Source organism: Tachysurus vachellii, chromosome 10 (genome assembly GCF_030014155.1).
Source record: "Tachysurus vachellii isolate PV-2020 chromosome 10, HZAU_Pvac_v1, whole genome shotgun sequence".
NCBI lineage: Eukaryota > Metazoa > Chordata > Actinopteri > Siluriformes > Bagridae > Tachysurus > Tachysurus vachellii.
In genome coordinates, this window is record NC_083469.1 from 11,931,559 (window position 1) to 11,954,981 (window position 23,423).

Consider the following 23,423-nt stretch of genomic DNA (forward strand, 5'->3'; position numbering starts at 1 on the left):
GTGGTAGATGTCAGAATGACCCTCAACAATCAGAGACAACACGTGTAAAATGTCTGCATTAATACTAATGAAGTCTGTGCAAATATATCAGAAGTGTGCGTGCATATGTTGAAATTGTACAGATGGACAGAAGCCAGTATTAGAGTGAAGAGTATTGAAGTACTGTAAATATTATAACGGAAAGCAGAATGATGGCAGAAAAAAAAAGTACTTTCTGAAATGTTACATTGATCCAGATGGAAGAGAATGAAATATGAGGTTGTGTGCTGGGTGGAAGGGGTGTAGTCTACACACACTCAACTGTATGGCCTGCAATGACCTACACTGAATACACTCTTTTCCAATTTTACATCCAGGTCTACAGCACCATCATATTTACAGTTACAAGCTGTTTACATGCTGTTTCGCACACTTTTTTTGCTCGTTGCACATGCTGTCTCACATTTCAGTTGATTTCTGTTTTGCACAATACTTTAGTATTATAACAGCAGTTGAAAATGAAATTGTAATGTGTTCATTCCAGTATTTCTGCACACGTAATATTGATTGAACATACAGTATTTACACTGGTCTGCGCTGCTTTTGTGTATTGTCTTTTGTCCTGCACTGTTTACACCAGGTTGCAGTATATGTATCTAGGACTACTTACTAAGTCTTTAGCTCTGTCTTTGTTCTATGTAGCACCATGGTTCTGGAGAAACGTTGTAGTACACAGTGAAATGAGACAACAGCAATATATGGTCGAAATGAAAAACTAAAAAAATAAATAAAACTGCAGAAAAAATAAAAGCTTCTTTACTTGACTAGTCTTGGGCTTTCTTGATTATGGCTGTGTTCAGGTCACTTAAGCAAACTGCTGAGTTGTAAATATTATTTGGTTCTTTGTAAGTTCATTTGGGGATTCAGTAATAATGAGTTCCTTGGTTTTGGAGGTATTAAGGATGGGGTCATTGTCCTTGCAAAATGTCATGACCGACACCATCAAGAGGTGGCAAGACAACGCGCCCTTATTTGGAATAAATGGAGTAACGGATTGTTACCAACATATTTGCAGTAATTATATAAATATATAAAATATGGCAACAATTGAAACATAAAACATGACAACAATTGAAACAAAACATATGATCCATTATGTTCTCTAGTGGCTGTTTGCAGTAGAATGTTTAAACTCTCAAAAATATTTAAGGCTAACTTCATAAAATGGACTGTGGGAAATAAATTTTTAAACTCCATGCCCTCGAGTGGCTTTTATTTTCTAGTGCAAAAGTCTAATTTAGAATAAATTTTAAATTGTTTAGCCATATTTCTTTTTGTATTTTCTTCACTTCTGTTGCTTCTGCCATTTCATCCTCCATTTCATTCCTTCTGCTGACCAGCTTTTTAAAGATGCCGATTTCATTTTCCAGCAGGATTTGGCACCTGCCCATACTGCCAAAAGCACAAAAAGTTGGTTAAATGACCATGGTGTTGGTGTGCATGACTGGCCAGCAAACTCACCAGCCCTGAACCCCATAGATAATCTATAGGGTATTGTCAAGAGGAAAATGATAAACAAGAGATCAAAACACGCAGATGAGCTGAAGGCCACTGTCAAACAAAACCTGGGTAAGAAGTCAGCTGGAGACATAAAAACTGGAGTTAGAGTCAACAATTAGTAGCTATTCAGATATTAATGTCAAACAAAAACCCAAATAATTTAAAATATTTATTTGCTGAATGAAAGCTTTTCTCTGGACAAGTGATTTGTTATTTGATATGAATTGTGATGACTTAAGGATACATCCTCGACCCATGAGACACAAGTGACAGACATTACTACAAAGGCATTGCTAATGCAAAGAAAACTACCATTAAAATCAATAGTATAACTACAATTAACAACATAAACATGATGACAGCTCTATACATATATTGAAACAATACAGCCACAACAATAGCAGTCAGCGTTGACTTTTGTCCGTAATATTTCATTCAATCTCTGTAACATTGTATTATAGTAATAAGTGGGAGAAGTAGGTAAATCCTGTAAATCCTAACTCATGAATCCAGCTACAAAGATTTTACATTTTGTAAAACAAAAGCACAAATTTGTGGGCAATCTGCTCTTCTATTTCAATTCAAAGTCTCTTTAATATACATACATGTCAGTTAAACAGTCTGGGGAAAAAGAAAACAGATGCTGTTCTCTATGTACAAACAAACTGCAGGCAATTTAGAACAGAACAGCTTTTTAAATACTCTTGTTTATCTTAAGAGTCTGAGCAGAACTGGGTATATTAGGTATTAATGTGCAAAAAGCAACTCACAAATTAGCGTATGGTATAAATGTTAATAGTGTAAATATGGCATGTCTCTTAATTTCTTTGAAACCTTTAAACTATGGTAAGGATGATGGGAAAAAAATCAATTGAAATTGATTCACACACCAAATTAACTTAGTTTTAGTCTATAATAAATGGACAAAGCCCATCCTTGTTTAATAGACATGCAAAACAAAGGGCACAAAATTTCAGCATTTTGAGTATAAAACTTTAGCTCTTTTTGATAAATAAAAATTATCTAAACTTTTAGAAAAAAAGGAGAGCAACTATGATTGTAAACACATGGCACATTCAATGAGAAACCTATTTGTATTCAAATACAAATCTGTTGCAATGATTAAATACTGCAAAAATAGTTCTGTCAAAATTGCTGGGCTGTTGACCACATTTCACCCTGAAGTTTTTGGAGCTTAGCTGTTTCTGGATTTGCCAGGAACTCTGAATGCTACCAAAATACCATAAGCCCTTCGTAAATAATAATAAACAAATCATTTGACTGAGGTAATACGGTGAAGAGTCAAAACAATCTAGCTACAGTGCTGATCAAATGAAATATTTTAATTTGCTTCATCAAAATGATCAACAAATAACCAAGATTGCATTTGTTTCCTAAGAAAAGAACTTTCTTTAATGTGTCTAGACCCAATTTGTGAAAAAACTACTGATTTTAACAGAAATAGGTATTCCCCAATGCCCTCACGCTACTGCTAATCTAAATTAAACCCTCCATGTGATTTCATACAGGCTTGACAACAGCAAGTTATTTTATCAATTCCATGTGTTTTAATTCATTTAATACATTTAAGTCAAATGCATTCTGGAGCCAACAGAGACAGTAAGCCAAACAGACTCCAGTGTTTTAGAATAATTATAACTAATTTAACCTACATGTATTCGTGATCCAAAGCCAATTCGATGCTGAATTCAGTAGCATTCACATTTACACAATGTATGAAAACAGCAGAATCTTAAAAGGTGATGCTTTTGAACTGGAGTCCGAGTGACCCATACAGTGAAGCACTGCTGATGCTTGTAATTCCTGATCCAACAACAGATCCAGGAAAGTCCTTGTCTCAGATCCAAAGTCCTTATCTCATCTCAAATTGTAGACAAAGTTATAACTTGTGCTTTAACTGCTTATCGGTTTTGTTGTGAAATCTAGGCAATAGACAAAAAGGCTGCAATCGCTTGCATCACCACAGATTTCCAGGCTTGGCAAGAACTGCACAAGTTTTAAGTGTATGTGCACACATGGATTAAACTAAGACGGCACATCACCTCAATTTCGTTATTCCATATTATATCATAAGTCTCTTACTTATAGTATTGTATTTCTAGCCAAGCTTAATATGTACGTAATTTAAAAACATTGGTAACAATCTAAGCTGGAAAATGCAGCTTCTTTGGTACGTTATCATTTGTTGTTTGGCTAAGGAACTAGGTTATAAACAACAAATAAAAACAAAAGATTTGTTATTCTTCAAACCCCCCACCCCACAAAAAAAAAAGGTTTGACACCACTCTGATTATTAGTTGCATTAAAAAACTCTTGGATTAAAAAGTCTTGGGTTTAATAAATCCTTACCGAGACATGAGGGATATGGAACGTTATTAAATTATTTTATAATACTTGCGTTATACAATCAACAAAAATATACACACACAAAAATCTTCACTTGTCTTTGGTTGTAAACTTACCCATGATGCACAGCAGCTGTGCAGTGTGTGTACTTAAGCCAAACACAATACTTCTTTATATGTGAAGCACTGCATACATTAATGCAAACCTCAAGCGAGAGTGCAGAGCCATATAGTTTTAGTTATCATATCCTTCATTTTGAGCACATATTCAAATTGTAAGAGGACAAATGTAGCCATCCTACAATACACAATAGATTCCTTCATTTTCACCCTTAAACTTACACACTTAAACACTGGGACCATAATGTTCATATCAACTCAGTAAACCTTCAACTATCAACCAAGATAGGCATTAAGAAAAAAGAAACCATTAAAAAGCGTTCAATATTGTTATACATTTAACAATAAAGATGCAGCATTAGTGTCCTTTGCTCAATGTAGTAAAATAAAAAGTGCTGAGATTCATTAGTAGCAATAGTATAGTTTAAAACTCCACAGTGAAATATCTGAATAATACTGATTAATGAGAATGTACATGCTGGTTTCCAGCATCGTTCATACCTGCCCTAGCTCCATCACTAATACTCAGAGAAAGAGCTCATGGAGTGGAAGTAAGGAGACTGCAGTCTATCTCCCTTCAGCACACTGCCCTTTCACACTCTGCAAAATCCTGAGGGGCCTAATGACCTGTTCCAGTTATGACAAAAACATTGTCCAGGCATGTGACAGCATAAGCAACAATGTGAGCTTATATAAGTCTGGAGTTTTTAAGAAACTGTATTAGAACTTTGTAAATGAAGGTGTATTGAGAAACTGTGTGCACCATCATCATGCGTTGCTGTCGCAGCAGGCTCAGAACAGTGGGGACGTCCAGCATCTACAACGACAGAGGTTAACGGGTTAAAATGTCCAGCTCAACCTTCCTTTGCATTTCAATCACCTTTATTTAAAGGAAATAGTAAGCATAGTCAACTACAGGTTAAACTTAGACATAACAACCTTTCCTGCACTAATGCCAGAATAAGTAATGTGTGCATATACCTCATTATGTTCCATACAGGCGACCATGATCTCAGAGAGAATGACCACACCGCTGCGCCCCACCCCTGCACTACAGTGTACTAGCACAGGAGGGTTTGTGTTCTTTGGATCGCTGGTGCTGTTGGTATGCCGCCTCACAGACTGAATCTCCTCCAAATATGCTGGGACAGATATTATAAGAAGTTTACTGAGCTAGTTACACCCTAGTCAAATTTCATCAAGGACAAAAACCAAACCCTGTCCTCTACCTACTTTTAGACAATTATACTGCTAAACCATATAAACCATTATAATACTAAAACACACACAGAAAATCATCATATATAATCAAAAACATTTGGTTTGAATTACAGATTACATTTTATGAACCTAGTATCACTGTGACACATTTGTCATTTAGCCATTTAAGACTTCTTTAACTTACACAGAAAGCCTTTAAAATCTTCAGGGCAGCTGTGGTCAGGCCAATCCATGTATTGCAGGTGCCAGACAGTTCGCTCCTGGCCTGTCAGTAGGTGTTTAATCTTCAGGCCTGTGGTGGCATAGCAACCAGAATCTGTACGAAAACGTGTGGTTATCTTAAAGCGGCCATAGGTAACAGTGTTGTGGCGGGAGCCTAGACGGGGCCAGTAACGGAAGCTCTTTTCTCGTCCTCCCTCCTGCAAAGGATGACATCAAAATGTTTATATATATAAAAAAAAAAAAAAAAAAAAAAAAAAAAGTGCACCACATGCATCTGTTTAAGAAAGACCTGTACTTAACTTGACTACGCATATATGTCAAAAATACACACCTCTTCAGCAGTAACCATTGCAATAATTGCAACCCCTTGTTCCCAAGCCATCTGCCAGAAGTCTTGACATGTGTTAGGGAGGGGACCCTGAGCTGCAATATAATTCCACTCCTCTCCCCCTATTGTAAGCTATTACAGACACGGACAACACAGTATTAACAAGTAGCACTGATTAAGAGCATCTGAGAGCTACCACGCCTTAATCAACAAAGTAAAACCAAAAATTCAGTTACAGGAATGACAATTACTAAAGAATCCATGGCAGCACAAGATAGCTCTCAATGCTCTCTACATGACTTGGACTTACTATAAAAGTGTGAATCACCTACCTTGATATGTGAGGCATTGATATATCCTGTGTTGTTCTCTTTAGTGGGTACAAGCTCCACCCGTGTCTCATCGTAAGGCAGCACATCTTGAAAGCGGTTTCGCTCTGCATTCTCTGGAAGCTGTGCAATGCTGCACTCACTGCTGGGCCATTTCTTTGGCATTTGCTCATATTCTGTAAACACCAGGCCCTGCTCCAGGTGTTGCTCTAGTAGCTTACACTAAAACAACACAATCAAACAAATATAAACTCATGACTGTGATAAATGGTAGAAAAAACTCTAAATTATGTACACAAATAATCTTTTTACAGATGAACACAATGTAGTAGGAATAAACGCAAAATTGAACTTCATTCCTACCCTGTCATCATTAGAGGCTTTCCCATGTTCATCTTTGGCCTCATCGGCTACAGGCATTCGAGCAAGTGTCAAACCATTGAGAGTCGCCAGCTTCAGCGGACCCGTCTTCTTTATCTCTGAACGGAAGCCTTTCTTCATGCCCTGTTGTGAGGATGGTGGTAGCTAGAGTGAGATTCAGAGAGCCTACTAGAGGAAGTATTACGGCGTACAGACTCTCCTAGCACTCTGAGGAATGTAGCCGGTCTTGCTTGCTAACCTGCTTGCTCACCCGCTCTACTACATTCTTCAGAGGTACAAAATTTACGTCCCCTCCTATAACCAGAAATATCGCGATACTTTCAATTCAAACTAATAATAAAAAAGTTTTGTTCTGCATTTAAAAGTTGTCAAGCCATGTATACAACACACAAACCTACCGATCTCTTTCTTGTGGTTAGTGTAAAAATAACAATAAAAAAATTATCATACCATATTTATGCATGAGAACATTAACTACAATATCTTCACATGACAAATAAACACTCGAGCATGTGTACATGAAAAGCTGATTGCAGGTTATGGAAGAACAGCACCCTGAACTTTGGACTGTTTGCTACATGTCAAAGACAAGTTAGTGATAAAGATAAGCTTGTAAGTCTCGTCAAAGTGTAAAAAGTTGCTAATGTTACATCAGCATTCAAGTGGATTGTTCAGTTGCCTTGTACATGTTTTAAATGACATCGGAATTATCTTTAAATTCACACTTAAAGGTTAAATTGTGAAGTGTCCCTCAACATTCTGCTTTGAAATATAATTCTAAAATAATAGATTATAATAAGGCATTATGTTTTGAAAACAAATCTTTCTAGCTGACCTATCATAGTTTACTCTATTCTGATTTACTATACCTCTTATTCTGATGTTCTTTTATGTTCTGTTAGCAGATTAGGCTTCATCCAAGTGTAGCTAGCATGATACAACTTCTAAAATTTTGATTCTTCTACAATTATTTAAAGATGTCCAGTATGAAACGTGTTATGAATACAAGTTAACTAAAGAAGGTCTTACAGGTGGTGGAAGGCCATCGATGTTTCTTCGTGCAGAAGGCACATCTGAAACTGGTCTTTTTTTGATCGTTTCTCTTTTAGGCTTCCATCGACTTTGGTTGCTCAGATCGCCCTCTGAAAATGAAGGCATGATGGCATCTGCCTCACTATATGGGTAAAGAGATCCTGTCTCATCCTGCTCCCGGATACGAGGCTGCGGTTGAAATCCCAGAGGGCTGGGCATAACCTGATCCAAACTGGGGCTGAAAGGATAGGCAGGCAGAGGTGTCTCCCTTAGAGGGATCTCAAGAACATTGACATGTTCCTTGGGGGCTGCTACAGCATCCTGCGACTGGGGTGTGTGTCGGCCGCTGTCATCCTCAAACTCTTCTTCCTCTCCACTACTGTGGACCAACATGGTGGCATCAGATAGGGATTTTTTGTGACCATAGTGCACATTGTCTTTTAGAACCATGTCTTCAGCCTCAGTTCTCTCCTGGAAGACGTCAAGCTCCGAGGTAGAAGCAGATGCAGGGTGAGCAACAGGTGGAATGAGCTTGGGCGCCGTTTCGGAGGCAGAAACAGAAACTGTCCTCTCCTTCATTCTCATGTTTTCCAGCCCATACGTCAAGCCAGCGAGCTCAATAGAGTTCCGCTTGTGTGTGTAAGGGCGTCGTGTGACAGTGGGGATGAGCGGCTCACTCATTTCTTGTAGCGAGTGTGCCACAGGCAGGCTATCTTCCTGAAAAGTTTGCACAGAATGGTGTACACGGCGTGTAATAAGGTCAGGGCTGCTGCTGCTCGCATGGAGATGACGTGACAAGTCTGGTGTGCTGTTGGCGGGCCGCGGGCGGCTGTAGGGATAAGGCGGAGGCGGTCGATACACTTGAGCCCCCATGATGTTGGGTGCCGGGTAAGCATGGGCCTGCGCCAACTGCACATCAGTAAGCTCAGGCACGCTGACGGCACCCACCACTGGCCTCCTCTCACCTGGGTATGGGTATGGTGATGGGCTATGAAAGCTGTAGTGGAGGTGATACTGAGCTGCTGTTCCTCTGTGCTCACGGATCTCAGGTTGGCTGTACACAAGTGGATCAGGTCGGCTGTAGGCATAAGAGTTGCCAATGTTGAGGTTCCTCATAGAGTGGCTATGACGATCAGGCATGGCTACCATGGCACTGTGGTTCTTTTGGCGCATCACGCTCTCGTAGTCGGGTGTGGCACGATATGAGGGTGGGATCAATACACTATGACGTTGAGAGGGCACGTAGTCAGGCCGTGTGATGTCACTGCCAGTGATGCTTGGATTTGAGGACATTGGTGACGGCTGCATATAGTGTTGGGGGTTGGTGAGGGAGCTGGTGCTGTGGGCACTGTACACACTGCCATTCCGGATTCTTCCATTATACTCATGTGGTGAACGGTCTAGACTGGTCTGAGAGTGGTAGTAGTAACCGTTGTGATTGTTCATATAAAGATTGTCTGTGAGAATGAGAAAGTGTCCATCAAATGTACAGACATTAAAAGCTCATCATATAAATATGGCTAATAAGACACATGGAAAGGTTTTGTTTTACCTTGAGAGGATTTGTAAGGCTCCCGGTAATGGCTACTGTAGTGCAACTGTGGTGGTGGCATCATGTATGTCTGAGGTTTGGGCTTCAGCAAGAAAAAAAGGCACCACTGTTCAGATTATGAGCTCACCATATGTTCCAAGAGAAATCACGTGGATATAATTCAGCCATAACAGCCATTCTATTTCCATAGAAAGATCCAGAAAGGCAAATGACATGGCAACCATAAAAAGCTGTCCAAACAGAAAAGTATTTAGGTTATACCTACCATTGAAATTCTTGTGGAGGAGCGCCGTCTAACCGGGTTCACTGGCGCTGGTTCAGCTTGGCTGTCAAAACAGATGAAACAGATTGAAACAAACCAGACCACAGTCCAACAGAATGCAACAGTCCTATTGCATCTCTGGTGGTTGAGGCAATTGGAGGATAATATATTGGCATATTCCAAGATCCTTGTCAAAACACAGACTACAGTTACGTCAAAGAGCTTCAGTTCAAAAGATAAAATTTAAAGAGTGTGCCTCAACCTGAAAATGCAACTGTACACAAATTATACAACTCATAATGGCGCAGACATGGTACAAAAATGTGAAGATTTTCTTGTTAGCAACTAGTAAAATAGGACTTTCCTTAAGTCTTTGGAACTTTTTTAAATCATGCAGATTTCTTTTGAGCAGAAAGAGTAGGTGACAGCTGAAACAGTCTTGCTCACCCCTTGTTAGAAGGCAGAGAGGAACGAGAGAGCATTGGAAAGCGTGGAAATGAAAGAGTGAGAATGGACTTCTGGGAGCTTTCAGAAGGTGGAGCTTCAGATTCCTCTCTGGAGACAGGAAAGTGATAAGGATGAAGCAATAAGGAGCAGGACACATACACACCATATACCTAAAGGGATAGCCTGAAACACACACTTACAGAGTACTTTTGTTGATCTTGTAGAACCTGTGTCGTGCCAGGCACATTCTGCAGACATATTTGGAAGTCTCCATGTCTTCCTGAAAGGGACAGGACATTTACAAAAACAGGCAAGAATCACAAGCATCCATGAATATGCCCTATTGTATTCAGATGAAAACAGTAGCCTACGTTTTAGACACCAGTTACACCCAGCCTTTTATGCGCATGCAAGAATTTTATGTGTGGAGACACACCTATCTATTAATATACACAGGCATGAGCACATAGCTCAAACCACATTACAGTAGGCAATTTTGAGACAAGAAAAGTATTTTAAATGCCTGTGATGATAATAAGAAGCACAATTCACTTGACAGAACTTACAGTCTGAAACTGAATGGTGTCTTCTTTGTTGGCCAGCTCCAGGGCAAAGAAAGACTTGTTGTGTGTCATGTTGTTAATGTCATTCCATCTAAATTTGGGAAAAGAAATTCAGCCATGCAATACCCTTTAAATGAATGAAAGCTTATGGCTTAAAAACAGACACATACAGTATATTGTCAAAAGTATGCAGTCATCATCACACCCATATGTAGGCATTTCCCGACTTGTTTTTCACACTGGGTGTGAAGCACAATTGTCTAAAATATCTATAGAAATATTATAATTCCTGTTCACCAGAACTAATGGACCGATCCTTAATCTGTTCCAGCCCGAACTTATTTACACTTTTGGGCTCAATTGGGAATCGGGCTACAAGGCAGGACGTTTTACATCTAACATCAGGGTCTAACATCACTAACACTATTAAGGCTAAATGTGCACAAATGCCCAAAGCCACACTCCAAAATCTATTGGAAAGCCTTCCCCAAACAGTGGCGGTTGACTTCACATACAATGGCGGACTAAATGTATAATGGAAAGTTCAGCATATACATACAAATACGATGATATGAAGTGTCCGTATAGTATATACATATATGTATGGAATATATGATGACTCCTTTCCCTTTTTCAACATGAATAACATACAACGGGAATCCACCTCATAAATACACACCGGAATAGGAGAGGTGCTCGGCCATTTTTGTGTTTAACAAAAATACCATCCAGACAGGATCCAATAAGTATATCTCCACTCTGGCTATCCTGCATGGTAGTAAATGCAAAAACGATTATTTATTTCACACACACATACATATATATACACACACACTAATATTATATTAATATATATGGGATTTGCACAGAATCATTTTACCTTTGCTTGAAAACTTTCTTGACCATAGCCCTCCATCTTCTCAACTTCTTGCATGTACAACAGTTCAGCTTCTTGTACTGGCAGACCTCTATCAGTACGGACAGAGTTAGAACGTGAAAAAGACAAACACCATAATCAGGAAATTGTTGCTTACCTAAGCACGATATATTCCAAATCGAATTAGTCATTTTGCATAACGAGTCATTAAAAACATTAAAATCCAACAGCCAAAAATGCAACAGATCTTTGCAAAATTGGATTATCTTGGATTTTTAAAACATCCAAACAGTTCTTTTTTTTACTAAAGTCCTTGACAGATATCAGTAGGTTCATATTTTATCTGCTTGTCTAAAAATCTTTTAAAAAAATTAAGCCTTAAAATGCAGCAGATGTTTCAGTGAAGTCATTTACTGAGAACTTTCAAGAATATTCAGTGTTCTGTGTTGTATGTTTCAACAAATATAAAACAATGCAAATAAAATATTTGAAGCAATAATCTTTATGATGATGCTCACCGGTAGCTTTGGTAAAGCAGGGCAACTTTTTGAGTGGCTTCTTCAACAACCCTCTCATCTTGAATCCATTCCTATATAGAGAAGGAATTGCAAAAGGGATTCATTCAGTGTGTTGGACACTAAATAACATGAAATACAAAAATTAATTTACAAAAACTCACCATAGGGAAAAGAACAAATTTTTGAAGAAATTCCTGTGAGTCATAGCGGTTGAAGTCACCAAAGTCAGCTAAAAAAAAAAAAAACAGTAAAAATACAAGCCCCTTAATTTGAATAGTTTTGGTATAATTTCAGTACCTTAAGCACTCAAAATGGTCTCAGTGGCTATTTCTTAATTATGTCTACTGTTTTGTGATCATGTCTAGCAGCAGTGGATTTTATTATTTTTATTAATTTTTTTATTAAATATAAAATACAACTAGCTTTGCTGCAAACATTCTGTAGCATATTTCAACAAGGACATCATTAAGAAAAAAAAAAGTAATTTGACATGCAAGGAATCTATTTTTGCCTTTGTAACCATGAGTCCATCAGTAACACCAGGACCAGGCAGCCTGTTAGAAATGTACAGAAGCTATTCTGACAATCCAAAGTATTAGAATAGCTAAAAGGTTTCACGCACAGCATTGCTCATACACAAAAATAACTTGTGTTAAACACTTGATCTACCTGACCCAAATCAAACTAAAGACTTTGACTGTGCAATTATTAGCCAATGCATCACAGCAAGTGGCATTCTTTCTCTGTATGAGATGCACATGGAGAAGCAGTTTAGATCTGGCTGCAACTGTTAGTGATGTCAGTTCCATTGCTATGTTAACTCCACGCCAGTAACTTGTGCTGCCAGATATATCTTTGCCAGAAGGGTTTGAGATTCTTCCCCTTGGCAAAAACTGAGGCCAGAAATCTTAAACCTACAAGCTCAGCTAGCTTAGTTCAGTAATTCTGTGTGAGTAACTTAATTATATAAGTGGCCAAACAGGCAAGGGCAATTTTAAAATATTGTTTATGAAATTACATATCTAGATATGGAATTATAATTAAATTAACAAGTCATGTAAAAGCATAATCCTGAAATCCATACTGTTAAAGGTACCTTGTACAGCCAGGCCAGCTAAGCGGATGGCTTGTTCTATTGAACAAGGAATCCTGCCCTCCAAAACATCTTTCTTAAGCTGGAGGTAATACTGGTATCTGTTGGAGAGCACTTGAACATTATAACTAGTAACATAATTAAGTTTTGCATTTACATAATTCTAAGAGCCATAATGATTAGCTGTGTCAATTAAGACACCATCAATACAGATCAAGCATCTTATTCACCTGGTTATCTCTTGTTGTAGTTGGGAAACTGTTGGCACATAGAATATGACTCCAAAGTAAACAGTGGGCTCCTGTCCATACTTGTCAAGTTGTTTCTTCAGAGGCTTTTCTAAATCAATCCATCGTTGCTGGTTTTGTTTATTGAAGTACCAGAGACTGAAATACATTATCTGCAGAATAACCAGAATATCAGTAAACTGTACAGGTAAAGAAGCATTTTTATTTTATTTATTTTTTGAAAAGTCAGGGCAAAGAAACAATAAGAAAAACCGAGACCAACTTCCAAAGAACTAGCCTTCATGACAACTCAGGAAAAAGCATTTGACAATAATTAACAAACCATAACAATTCATAAACGTGGTCCAATACAGAACACCTGCCATATGGCTGTTCATAGTCTCTAGGCGGTCACCGAAGAATCCCAGCCATGACTATGTGGATGGCATGCTGTTTAGCCACAGATACACATCCTTTACTCAAACCACCAGCTGCATTCTCAAGGACACAATGCCACAGAAGGTGCTGTACAGTTAATGATCACATGTAACATTTCAAAGCAATTATATTCATGAAGTTCAAAACACAAACTTTGCATGTGGTTTTGTTTTGATCAAACACGACATCTATCCTTGTGTAATCTGATTTAGAGATTCACTTGCATTATTACACAGTGAGTAAAAGTTGAACAGTCTAGAAGATTGTTATTAGGTAAGACGTCTATAAGGTATGAAATCACCAAACAAAGGAAGAAATAATAAGTTTCAGTCTTTAACACCGACATATTGGTGCCTATACATTTTACATCAACTAAATACCTCTACCTCAAGGTGCGGTGAATGAAATACAATGATATTGAAGAGGAAAGAAAAAAAAGAGGGTTGCCTGTACTATATTATGGTGGTAGAATAGGCATTAACGTGGGCACACAATAATGGACACATGCATTTCAATACTGATTGAGATTTATGTTTTAACATTCACAAACAGTACCCTTCCCACACACGAATCTTCCATCAGCTTAAAACAATACAAACCTCTCGTAACTCGAGTCTCTGAGCAACTGCTTCCAAACATTCCTGGCCTGTGCTCTCCACAGAAAGTGTAAACTCAACAAATTCGCCATTAAGCAGCTGTATGCGTGTGACCAGGCAGCTCTTGCTGGAGACTGTATATCTTCGAGTCCTCTTAAGCTTTAATCCAAACGGTAAGGGCATGTTTCATCAGTAACATAGACCTTTCAGAGGACAGAATAATTTCCACAGCTTCACTTTAAAATTAAGCCATGGGTTAAGAAAAATTGTGTTCTTGCTCCAGAAGGCAGTTGCATGGATCCCTAGGGAAAAATGTGGAATAAGACAACAGATTAGGAAGCAGTCTTATGGCTTACTTATCATTTATGCCCACAAGATACAGATTATCCCTAACTCATTTTATCTCTGTTCTTACTATGCTGTTAATTCACACTTGTGCAAACAGTGTGATCCTGATGAGAGCTGTCAGATGCCAGCAAATTAATAAAATCACATGAACCACAACTTTCAGCGTTTTAAGATTTTAACCCTGATAAAAAATCTTAAAAATCTTGTTTTTTTAAGCATTCACTGATATTATAGAAATATGCCATCAACAACAAAACAGAGGGATCTTAGTAGCACCTGTTGAATATTAACAATAACAACAATCCATGCTGAATCATTGAGTTTGTAGCTCTATACCTCTGTATAATTAAACAGATATACAGCTCGGACAACAAAAACACAGAAACTCGATAAACAATACAGCCCTACCCATGTTTACTAAAACAAAACAAACCCCAGTACATTTATCTACAGGTTGTTAGCTAAAGCTGACGCATGGCTGCAGCAACAAGTGGCCGCAAACAGCACAAACAAACTCCTGAAATAAAGCCCCTGTTTGCTGTGAGGTGTTTTTGCACACTAAAATATGCGAAAATAAAAATGCGGGAACTAAAAAGTGAAGAAAAAACAAAATTAGATACAGAGTTAATGTGAGTCCTAAGTTCGAGCTAACATGTAGCATAATGCTAGTTTAAGTGAAGCTACTGCGTGTTTGTGTTAGCCGACAAGGCTACTTTATAACCCCGTCACTTACCTTGTAAACAACCAGGCTGTGAGGACCATTTAATCTACTCAAGTCGTTTCGGTAGATGACTCACGTTTGGCATGAAGACTCGCAAACTGAGTACATTTTTCCTCAAGTTTCTGGTGAATCACGCACATTAGACTCACAGGTCACACTGGAAACTGCTCCCATACTTCACTTCCGGTTAGAGAAACACACACACACACACACACACACACACACACACACACACACACACACACACACACACACACACACACACACACACACACACACACACACACACACACACACACACACACACACACACACACACGTACCCATACGTACCCATCCGCGGGACTATTTTACAGTTTCACAATTTTACAGTTTTACCTGTTATACAATTTACCCCACTATCTGGTCAACCTGTAACTGTTGTACAAGTCTATCATTCACATACATATAAACTTTGATATAAATGACAGATATTACATGATTTAATGACAGACGACTGAATAAGGTGAGAACACAGCGCTATGATACACAGAGGAATGAAGTGTGTTACGTCAGACAGCTGGAAAGCCCTACTTTGGGAATGTCAGGAATGAGGCAGCTGCTGCCCACTTAGGTCTTTATCTAAACCAGCTACTTTACTACACAGCAGCTAAACAACATGTAAAATATGTTTACAGCTTTTTAAAATTTCTTTATGGACACATAACTTCACTATGCACCTTGTGTTAATGATGTGAAGTCGGTGAAATCAATATACTAACCAGGTATCTGACTTCTGTAATACCAGCTGTTCCTTCTTATTTTTATTACTCTGCAAATTATACTCGAAACTACGATTCTGAAGAAGCATACGTAAGATTCAAGCTTTTGGTTCACATTTACTCTGCTAAATGTTCAAGCTTTGCAGGGGAGGTTATCAACAGCACTATGTATTCACTTAAGCATTTACAAAGTCTTTCAGTTGATTTAGTTGATCCAGGTTTTCCCGATCAAGTACGAGCGTTAAAATGTTGAACTCACACACTGGCTCAAAGGGTCACAGGAAAACCGTTCTGTGAATCGGGTTAAAGCCGTATTTTCTCCTTAGAAGAAAGTATTTATTCAGTTCAATTCAATTCAAGTTTATTTGTATAGCTCTTGTATAATCTCCCTAGAATGGAAGGAAGAAACCTTGAGAGGAACCAGACTCAAAGGGGAACCCATCCTGATATGGGTGACACTGGAGGGTGTGATTATAAATATACAGTCTGACAAATGTTGTATTAATGTAAAAGACCACATGGAGTTCACATATCCTCTTTAGTATCGCAGAGTCTAACTGGAGCTGGTAGATCTCTAGATGCCTCAAGATTTCTCACAGAGTCGGCCTCATCTCAGTCTTTGTCGCACGGAAGACAATCAGAGCTGGTACAATTTCTGGATGCCTCGGGATGGGTAGAAAGAGAGAAGCAGTGGAGAGGGATTAATGTAGCTGCTGTTCATAATATTTGCAAGTCTGGTGTAATAGTGCACAATATTATGGTACGTATTATGTGTACGCCTGACTAAAGAGATGAGTTTTTAATCTACATTTAAACTGGGAAAGTATGTCTGAGCCCCGAACACTTTCAGGAAGACTATTCCAAAGTTTGGGAGCTAAATGTGAAAACGCTCTACCATCTTTAGTAGACAGATATTCTGGGAACTACCAGGAGTCCTGATTTTTATCTAGGGAGCGTGAAGGATTGTAACATGTTAGTTAGATACATGGAGGCTAAACCATTAAGAGCCTTGTACGTAAGTAGCAGCAGTTTGTAATCAATTCTAAACTTAACAGGTAGCCAGTGTAAAGATGATAAAATTGGGGTTAAATGATCATACTTTCTTGTCCTAGTAAGAACTCTGGCAGCTGCATTTTGGACTAACTGTAGCCTATTTATTAAAGATGCAGGACAACCACCTAGTAAAGTGTTACAATAGTCTAGTCTAGAGGTCATGAATGCATGAACTAGCTTCTCAGCATCAGATACAGATCAGATGTTTCTCAGCTTGGCAATATTACTAAGGTGGAAGAAAGCTGTTTTGTGGTATGGGCGATATTAATATTCAAACGACAAGTTGATGTCTAATATAACTCTGTCGAGCTACTAGTAACAGTACATCCCTCTAAATGGAAGTTGAATTTTGAGAGTTCATGTGTACTGATTTTTGGAACGATAAGTAGTATTTCTGTCTTATCGGAGTTTAACAACAGAAAATTACAGCTCATCCTCTTTTATCTCTCTAACACACTCAGTTAATTTGGACAATTTAGCTATTTCATCTGGTTTTGATGAGATCTATAACTGTGTATTGTCAGCATAACAGTGAAAACTAATCCCATGTATTCTAATGATGTTCCCTAATGGAAGCATGTATATTGAGAAAAGCAGAGGTCCTAGAACTGATCCTTGAGGGACCACATAATTAACTGTCAATAAACTGGAGGATTCACCATTTAATTCTACAAAATGGTGTTGATCAGACAGGTAGGATCTAAACATTTTTAATCAGCGACTGTAAATTAGCTTCATGGTCGTGGGTCAGTGCTTAGCAAGTTTGTCATAATTACAAGTAAGTCAAACAATATACATCCTTCTCAAGATTAGACTGAAAAATCAATTCAGTCTGAAATGTTTTTGGATGGGGGGCACGGTGGCTTAGTGGTTAGCACGTTCGCCTCACACCTCCAGGGTCGGGGTTCGATTCCCGCCTCCACCTTGTGTGTGTGGAGTTTGCATGTTCTCCCCGTGCCTCTGGGGTTTCCTCCGGGTACTCCGGTTTCCTCCCCCGGTCCAAAGACATGCATGGTAGGTTGATTGGCATCTCTGGAAAAATTGTCCCTAGTGTGTGATTGCGTGAGTGAATGAGTGTGTGTGTGTGCCCTGCGATGGGTTGGCACTCCGTCCAGGGTGTATCCTGCCTTGATGCCCGATGACGCCTGAGATAGGCACAGGCTCCCCGTGACCCGAGGTAGTTCGGATAAGCGGTAGAAGATGAATGAATGAATGAATGTTTTTGGATTTGGAAAAATCTAAGAAGTTAGCAGTCACATAGACATGCACAAGTTGATCGAGGAAAATCTATAAACAAACAACCAGGACTTCTTGCAATTGGAACAGCGGTTGTTTTGGTTTTAAGAAACTGGATTTAATTACTATTTATTAATAAAAGTAATTAAATGAATGTCTAATTGCATTTGCATTGAAAAAACTTTTCTAGAAAAAGATTCTGTGCAGCATGACTCCTCTTTATGGTAGCTAATGTGTTCTTGATCTGTTCAACAGTTTACAGTAAAAATGACTTTAAAATATCACATATAAAAGAATGACCTGCTGCAGCCCTTGCTAAGCCCAATCATTATTTTTTTCTTCTATCAGTATAACAAATAGTTTCTATTTCCCGTTTAATGACTTTCCGCCCAGTATTTCTGCTATATTGTATAATTTAGCCTTGTGCTTTGCTGTTATATAAAACTATTTGGTTTGTGTTTCCTGCAGCAAAAGAAAAACACAAAATTTCAATGCTGCACTTACTGTAGGATGAAGCTGTTAGCTTTCTTGTACATAGGGTAACGAAGCACCAATACAGGCAGACCAAGTAGCAATTGATCAACATTTCTTGATCATCATTTCATTGTCAGTAATTTGGTATACATCGAAAATGTTGCTATCCCAATGCTTAGAATCTGCATTATAATTGTTGTATTTATTAAGCGGCTGTAAACTGAACAAGTGATTTTATGTGTAGCAAAATAAGTCCCTTCTTTTCATGGTTGTTGCTTTAGATACAATAGGAGGTTGTGTTCTGACAGCTTTTTCCACTCACCTAAATTGTAAAATAATCTAAAAATTCAATTGAGTCCAAAAAACTTTGATTACAGAAATAAACAATGTGTCTTTATTGTAAATACTTGAATTGGAAAAGTAAACTGAATACTTAAACTGAATAGATATACAATATGTCAAAACTCATCATCACTAAGTTTCACAAATGACTCTTGTTCAGTGACCTCTTCTAAGCTGTGAATGTCGGACACATTTAGGGACTCGGCCATGTTTCTGCCAAGTTCATCAAGTACATTATCAGCACAGATCTGATGACTGTCTTCTTCGTTGAGCTGATGGTTTTCTAAATCAAAAGATATTGCATGTCCTGCTTTATGATCTTGCTCCAGGTCCATTAGGTCCTTTTTATCTTCTTGTCTAACTGATTTTGTGTTCTCTGAAATGCTGTAATTTACAGGTGTGGTATCTAATGTAGGAATGACATCATCAGGTTCCCATTTGTCCTTATCCCTAACAGGTGTAAACTTTTGCTGAAGAATTGAGTCCTTGTGTCTATGTAATAATGAACTTTCCTTGTTCTCAAGAACAGTGACAGAAGAAAAAGGGGGCTTTTGCAAATCATTCTGCAATGCTTCCAGTAGGTGGCGCATTTTGTGCTGGAGATGAAAGGTTTTGGTTTATTAGTTTTATTAGAATAACAAACTTCTCTTTGTATCTGAAATTTGTATTACTACTAGCACATCATTTTTTTTTATTAGAAAAAGCAAAAAATAGAAACAGAGCTAATAAAACTTATCATACTATATATTCTGACTAAGGTATGTTAAAAGTAAAGTACTGTCAATCACACTCAAGTAACATAAGGTGTAAGAAATAATACTTACTTCAGCTAACCGATGTTTATTTATGTCAATGTGACGCTCAAACACGCGTTGCAGTACTCTGAAAGAAAATACCATTGCTCATATCTGGAAAAAGCTCTTGCAACCAAAAGATCAGAAATCTGAAACCAACCTGTCAGAATAGATGCCCCGAAGTATGATCTCATTTGTGACATCAGTCATAAACTCCAGGTACATTAATTCTTCCTCTCTAAAGAAAAGCACAAGGGCAAACTTTGACATCATCATGGAAATCTATTTTAAATCTATTTCTAGATTTATTACAAACTTACAATATTAATACCTACATGATTTAGACTGCTAGTATTAGTTGAACAACACTATTAACCTACAAGTTGTCCACAGAGGCAGCACAATCCTATAGTTAAGAACATTAACACCTTAATATGTCTAACATGAGATTCTGCTTACTCTGCTGTTACTTTTCTCATAATTGGGGAGCGCATTCCATCTGGTGATACCCTGCAAAACAAATGACAGTATTTTAGTATGTCTTGTGTACATATGAGCCCACAGTGCTTATAAAACCTCAAGTAAGTATGTAACTGAATGTGCTTTGTACCTTGAGGAGCTAAGAAAAAAATCTCTGGTTGTGAATTTATTTTCACTGCCATAATGTCCAAATATATTTGGCTCTTCATCAGAACACTCATGGTATACACTGCATGGCTGTAAAAAATAAAAATAAATTATAAATAAATAAATAAAAATAAAAAGGCAATTTCAGCCATCCATCTGGGATATGTAATGTTATTTTAGCAAATATACCTCAGGCGAACCCTGTGCTGTTGCAGATCTTTGCTTGCTGCTGAGAAAATGGACATGGTTACATAAAGCACTAGGGTATATTTCTGAATTATTTTGTAAAATGAGTGTGACACATTATACTATTTATCAGAAAAAAGTATCTATTTTTCTACGACCGAGTGGATCTCCCAGTAAGAGATTTCCTTTCTGCTTGTGCGAGTACAACAAATAGTAAGTCATCACCTTGTGATCATGACCACATGTGGGGAGCCTTTAAAAGGTCCCACGTACATCATGCTCATCAACACATTATGTGATAGTGCAGATGAATAAATAACAAGCTTAGGAATAAAATCAAATGAATTTGAGTGCTATAATTTGAATGCATTTACTCAATTTCTAAAAATGAGAATGGGAAAGATTCTTCTACATCGTAGTCAGGAAGTGATGACTTTAGGACTCGACAAGGAAAAAAACACGATCTCTGAAAGAGACAACCTTAGCAGTTCAGAAAAAATAAACCTGTACAGGGTAAAATACATGCATGATATTATGTGTATGCATTTAAAACAACAACAACAACAACTGAATATCAACACAATCAGTAAAGCAACAAACATCTGTAATATTGTACCTTCTGTGGTGATCGTCTGGTTGATTATATTTTGACTGTGTCTTTTCTTCAGCTCTTTTTTTACTTGCAGGAGTGTAATAACGATAGGTTGACAGAGTGGACTTGGAATCTGTTTTCAGAGTTCTTGGGGTAAAAGGCTTTTCTTCTGTGAAGTGGTGGGCATGTTTATGAAGAATGTCACCACTGTAGGTTTTCTGTGTAGGGTCCTGAAAATTTTTAAACTTCTCCTGACATGAAGATGTGCCACATGAAAGAGTAAAGTGTTGCATTTGAGATTTTGGGCTTCTGTAACTCAAGTCTGAAGATGGCCGACAGTTCTGAGACTGTGTGCCCATTTGGGAAGGATATACAATTTGCTTACAATGGAATGAAGTACTAAACCTGGGGGAAGACATGACAGAGCCTTCTGAGTTAAAATAGGTACTCTCAGCACCTCGGGCAGAAGGTCTCGCCTGCAAATGAAAGAAAATCCTTTCATTTCTACACTCAATGTTTGCACAAAGTAGAATGCATAAACTTATAATGAAACAGTGTAAACATGTGGACATCATCTTACATGTCTGGTTGAGCAAGAGGTAATATTATCCAACCTAAGACTCTTCTGTGAAAGGGACCTTGCTGATTGTGTCCTCCCAGAGGGATCTTTTTTTATCTGTTCACTGCGCTTTTGGTCAATATCTGTATGCATAAGCAAAGAGTGAAAGTGATCATGAATTCATACATATATATATACTTTGGCATAATGCCTTAGTAAAGGTAGGTTAGACCTTATACTTACATTTTACATTACAACGCATACTTTTGGGTACTGAACAGTCCACTGCAGCTAAGAAAAATAATTATGTTTATTATATAAAGAATATTAAGAATGATAATATATGACAAAATATGCTCTATGACTTACCTTTTGCTGAGTACAGCTTTTTGTAATGAGAGATCATGTGATCTTCAATAATGCGTTGATTAATCAGCTTGCCAGTCGAGCCATGGCAAAGTGCTGTAAATGCACCGAAGAGTTTGGGTTAACACAACTAAATATACCTTAAACTAACTCTACGGATGTGAAGAGAATTGTATAGCTTTTGTGTCACACTAGAGAGCTTATTAATCACATTAATGAACGTAAACATGAACCAAACAAGTTATCGAATAAAAAGAGCACGCATATGTAATCTTATAATTGTCTTAAATGAGATAATAGCTATTTAAATAATTTAGAATACGGTCAGCAGAAGATATATGCAGGATCTATAACTGCAGCTACAACTTTGGTAGTTAGCTCATTAGCTCATTTCACCATTGAATATTACCTCTCTTTCTATCCATGACAGGAAACACAGCCAAGTATCCCATGCTCAGAACAAAACAGAACGATCGCTGTAAACAGATATTCCTACAGAATTATACATTACCGTGTTATCAACAAAAACATACAGAAATTCTCATGACTACCGAACGGTAGACATTAAAGCGGCACATTTTTCGAACTAGCTAGCTAAGTAGCAACCCATTACAAAGCTTCTTGGTCGCCAAGATGGTTGCTAAGTGTGCGTCATTACGTATTACAGAGGCACGTAGTGCTCACGCGCTATGGCGCTCATGAATAAACCACTAGTGGACCCACAAAGAAGGAACAACAGAAACCACCCCAAAAATCTCCTAAACAAATAATAATAATAATAATAATAATAATAATAATAATAATAATAATACACGAATAATTAGAAGGATTCATGAAAATGAAAAGGTCTAAATGGAACGTTTTATTTTATTTTTACCAAATGCAGTAATCTGTACAGGAGTGTCCATGCTGAATATTCTATCATTATTAATAGATGCTGTGGCTTAAGAGGGGCAAAGCACAATCTTATGCATTATTGAGTGAGAAAAGGGGGTCACTGGGTCGTTCCTACACCAAAGAGATTATTTATTTATTTATTTATTTATTTATTTAAGATTTATTTTATATACATATAGATCTATAGATGATTGCATTTGATGACTAGCATTACATCTTATTGTGCCAATCCAAAGTACACAGTCCCACTGAAAATCAGCATCATTCATTTGTTGTTGTATTTTTAATGTAGAAGCTAAATAACAATATAACCTATACAATAGTTTGTCTAAATGATCCTGTCCGAAAAAAACAGG

At 37.8% G+C, this 23,423-nt stretch overlaps 2 protein-coding genes across 5 annotated transcripts; both read right to left on the reverse strand.

The window, feature by feature from the left end:
* Nucleotides 1-1,695: 1,695 nt before the first annotated feature.
* ptpn21 (protein tyrosine phosphatase non-receptor type 21) lies at nucleotides 1,696-15,355 on the reverse strand. Of its 2 annotated transcripts, XM_060879478.1 has the most exons (20): nucleotides 15,193-15,355; nucleotides 14,115-14,413; nucleotides 13,081-13,250; nucleotides 12,854-12,951; nucleotides 11,919-11,986; nucleotides 11,758-11,828; nucleotides 11,243-11,330; nucleotides 11,042-11,130; nucleotides 10,366-10,453; nucleotides 10,000-10,079; nucleotides 9,800-9,907; nucleotides 9,356-9,416; nucleotides 9,091-9,172; nucleotides 7,536-8,995; nucleotides 6,489-6,629; nucleotides 6,129-6,347; nucleotides 5,800-5,928; nucleotides 5,431-5,665; nucleotides 5,007-5,167; nucleotides 1,696-4,842 (listed from the first exon to the last, which is right to left on the reverse strand). In XM_060879478.1, exons 2-20 carry the CDS (start codon nucleotides 14,292-14,294, stop codon nucleotides 4,714-4,716), a joined length of 3,657 nt encoding a protein of 1,218 aa, XP_060735461.1. In that variant the 5' UTR covers nucleotides 14,295-14,413; nucleotides 15,193-15,355; the 3' UTR covers nucleotides 1,696-4,713. The 2 variants fall into 2 exon arrangements, with proteins under 2 accessions (XP_060735461.1, XP_060735462.1); XM_060879479.1 differs by lacking the exon at nucleotides 9,800-9,907.
* A 3,750-nt stretch (nucleotides 15,356-19,105) lies between these two features.
* On the reverse strand, nucleotides 19,106-22,786 carry spata7 (spermatogenesis associated 7). Of its 3 annotated transcripts, none has more exons than XM_060879070.1 (11): nucleotides 22,580-22,786; nucleotides 22,174-22,266; nucleotides 22,048-22,089; nucleotides 21,826-21,947; nucleotides 21,270-21,721; nucleotides 20,657-20,696; nucleotides 20,451-20,557; nucleotides 20,300-20,350; nucleotides 20,001-20,078; nucleotides 19,871-19,928; nucleotides 19,106-19,642 (listed from the first exon to the last, which is right to left on the reverse strand). In XM_060879070.1, the coding sequence occupies exons 1-11, from the start codon at nucleotides 22,620-22,622 to the stop codon at nucleotides 19,163-19,165; spliced, it is 1,566 nt and encodes a 521-aa protein (XP_060735053.1). In that variant the 5' UTR covers nucleotides 22,623-22,786; the 3' UTR covers nucleotides 19,106-19,162. The 3 variants fall into 3 exon arrangements, with proteins under 3 accessions (XP_060735053.1, XP_060735051.1, XP_060735050.1); XM_060879068.1 differs by having other exon boundaries at nucleotides 19,107-19,642; nucleotides 20,657-20,693; nucleotides 22,048-22,095; XM_060879067.1 differs by having other exon boundaries at nucleotides 19,107-19,642; nucleotides 22,048-22,095.
* Between the last annotated feature and the right edge of the window lie 637 nt (nucleotides 22,787-23,423).

Coding starts and splice junctions, on each gene's coding strand:
- spata7 (XM_060879067.1), bottom strand. CDS start 22,622: ATGGGATACTTGGCTGTGTTTCCTGTCATGGATAGAAAGAGAG. Junction 20,351..20,450: donor TTTTTTCTTAGCTCCTCAAG/GTACAAAGCACA, acceptor TTTGTTTTGCAG/GGTATCACCAGATGGAATGC. Junction 20,079..20,299: donor ATGAGAAAAGTAACAGCAGA/GTAAGCAGAATC, acceptor GCTTTTCTTTAG/AGAGGAAGAATTAATGTACC.
- ptpn21 (XM_060879478.1), bottom strand. CDS start 14,294: ATGCCCTTACCGTTTGGATTAAAGCTTAAGAGGACTCGAAGATATACA. Junction 11,987..12,853: donor AGCTGGCCTGGCTGTACAAG/GTACCTTTAACA, acceptor TTTTTTTTTTAG/CTGACTTTGGTGACTTCAAC. Junction 5,929..6,128: donor TCAATGCCTCACATATCAAG/GTAGGTGATTCA, acceptor TGTCTGTAATAG/CTTACAATAGGGGGAGAGGA.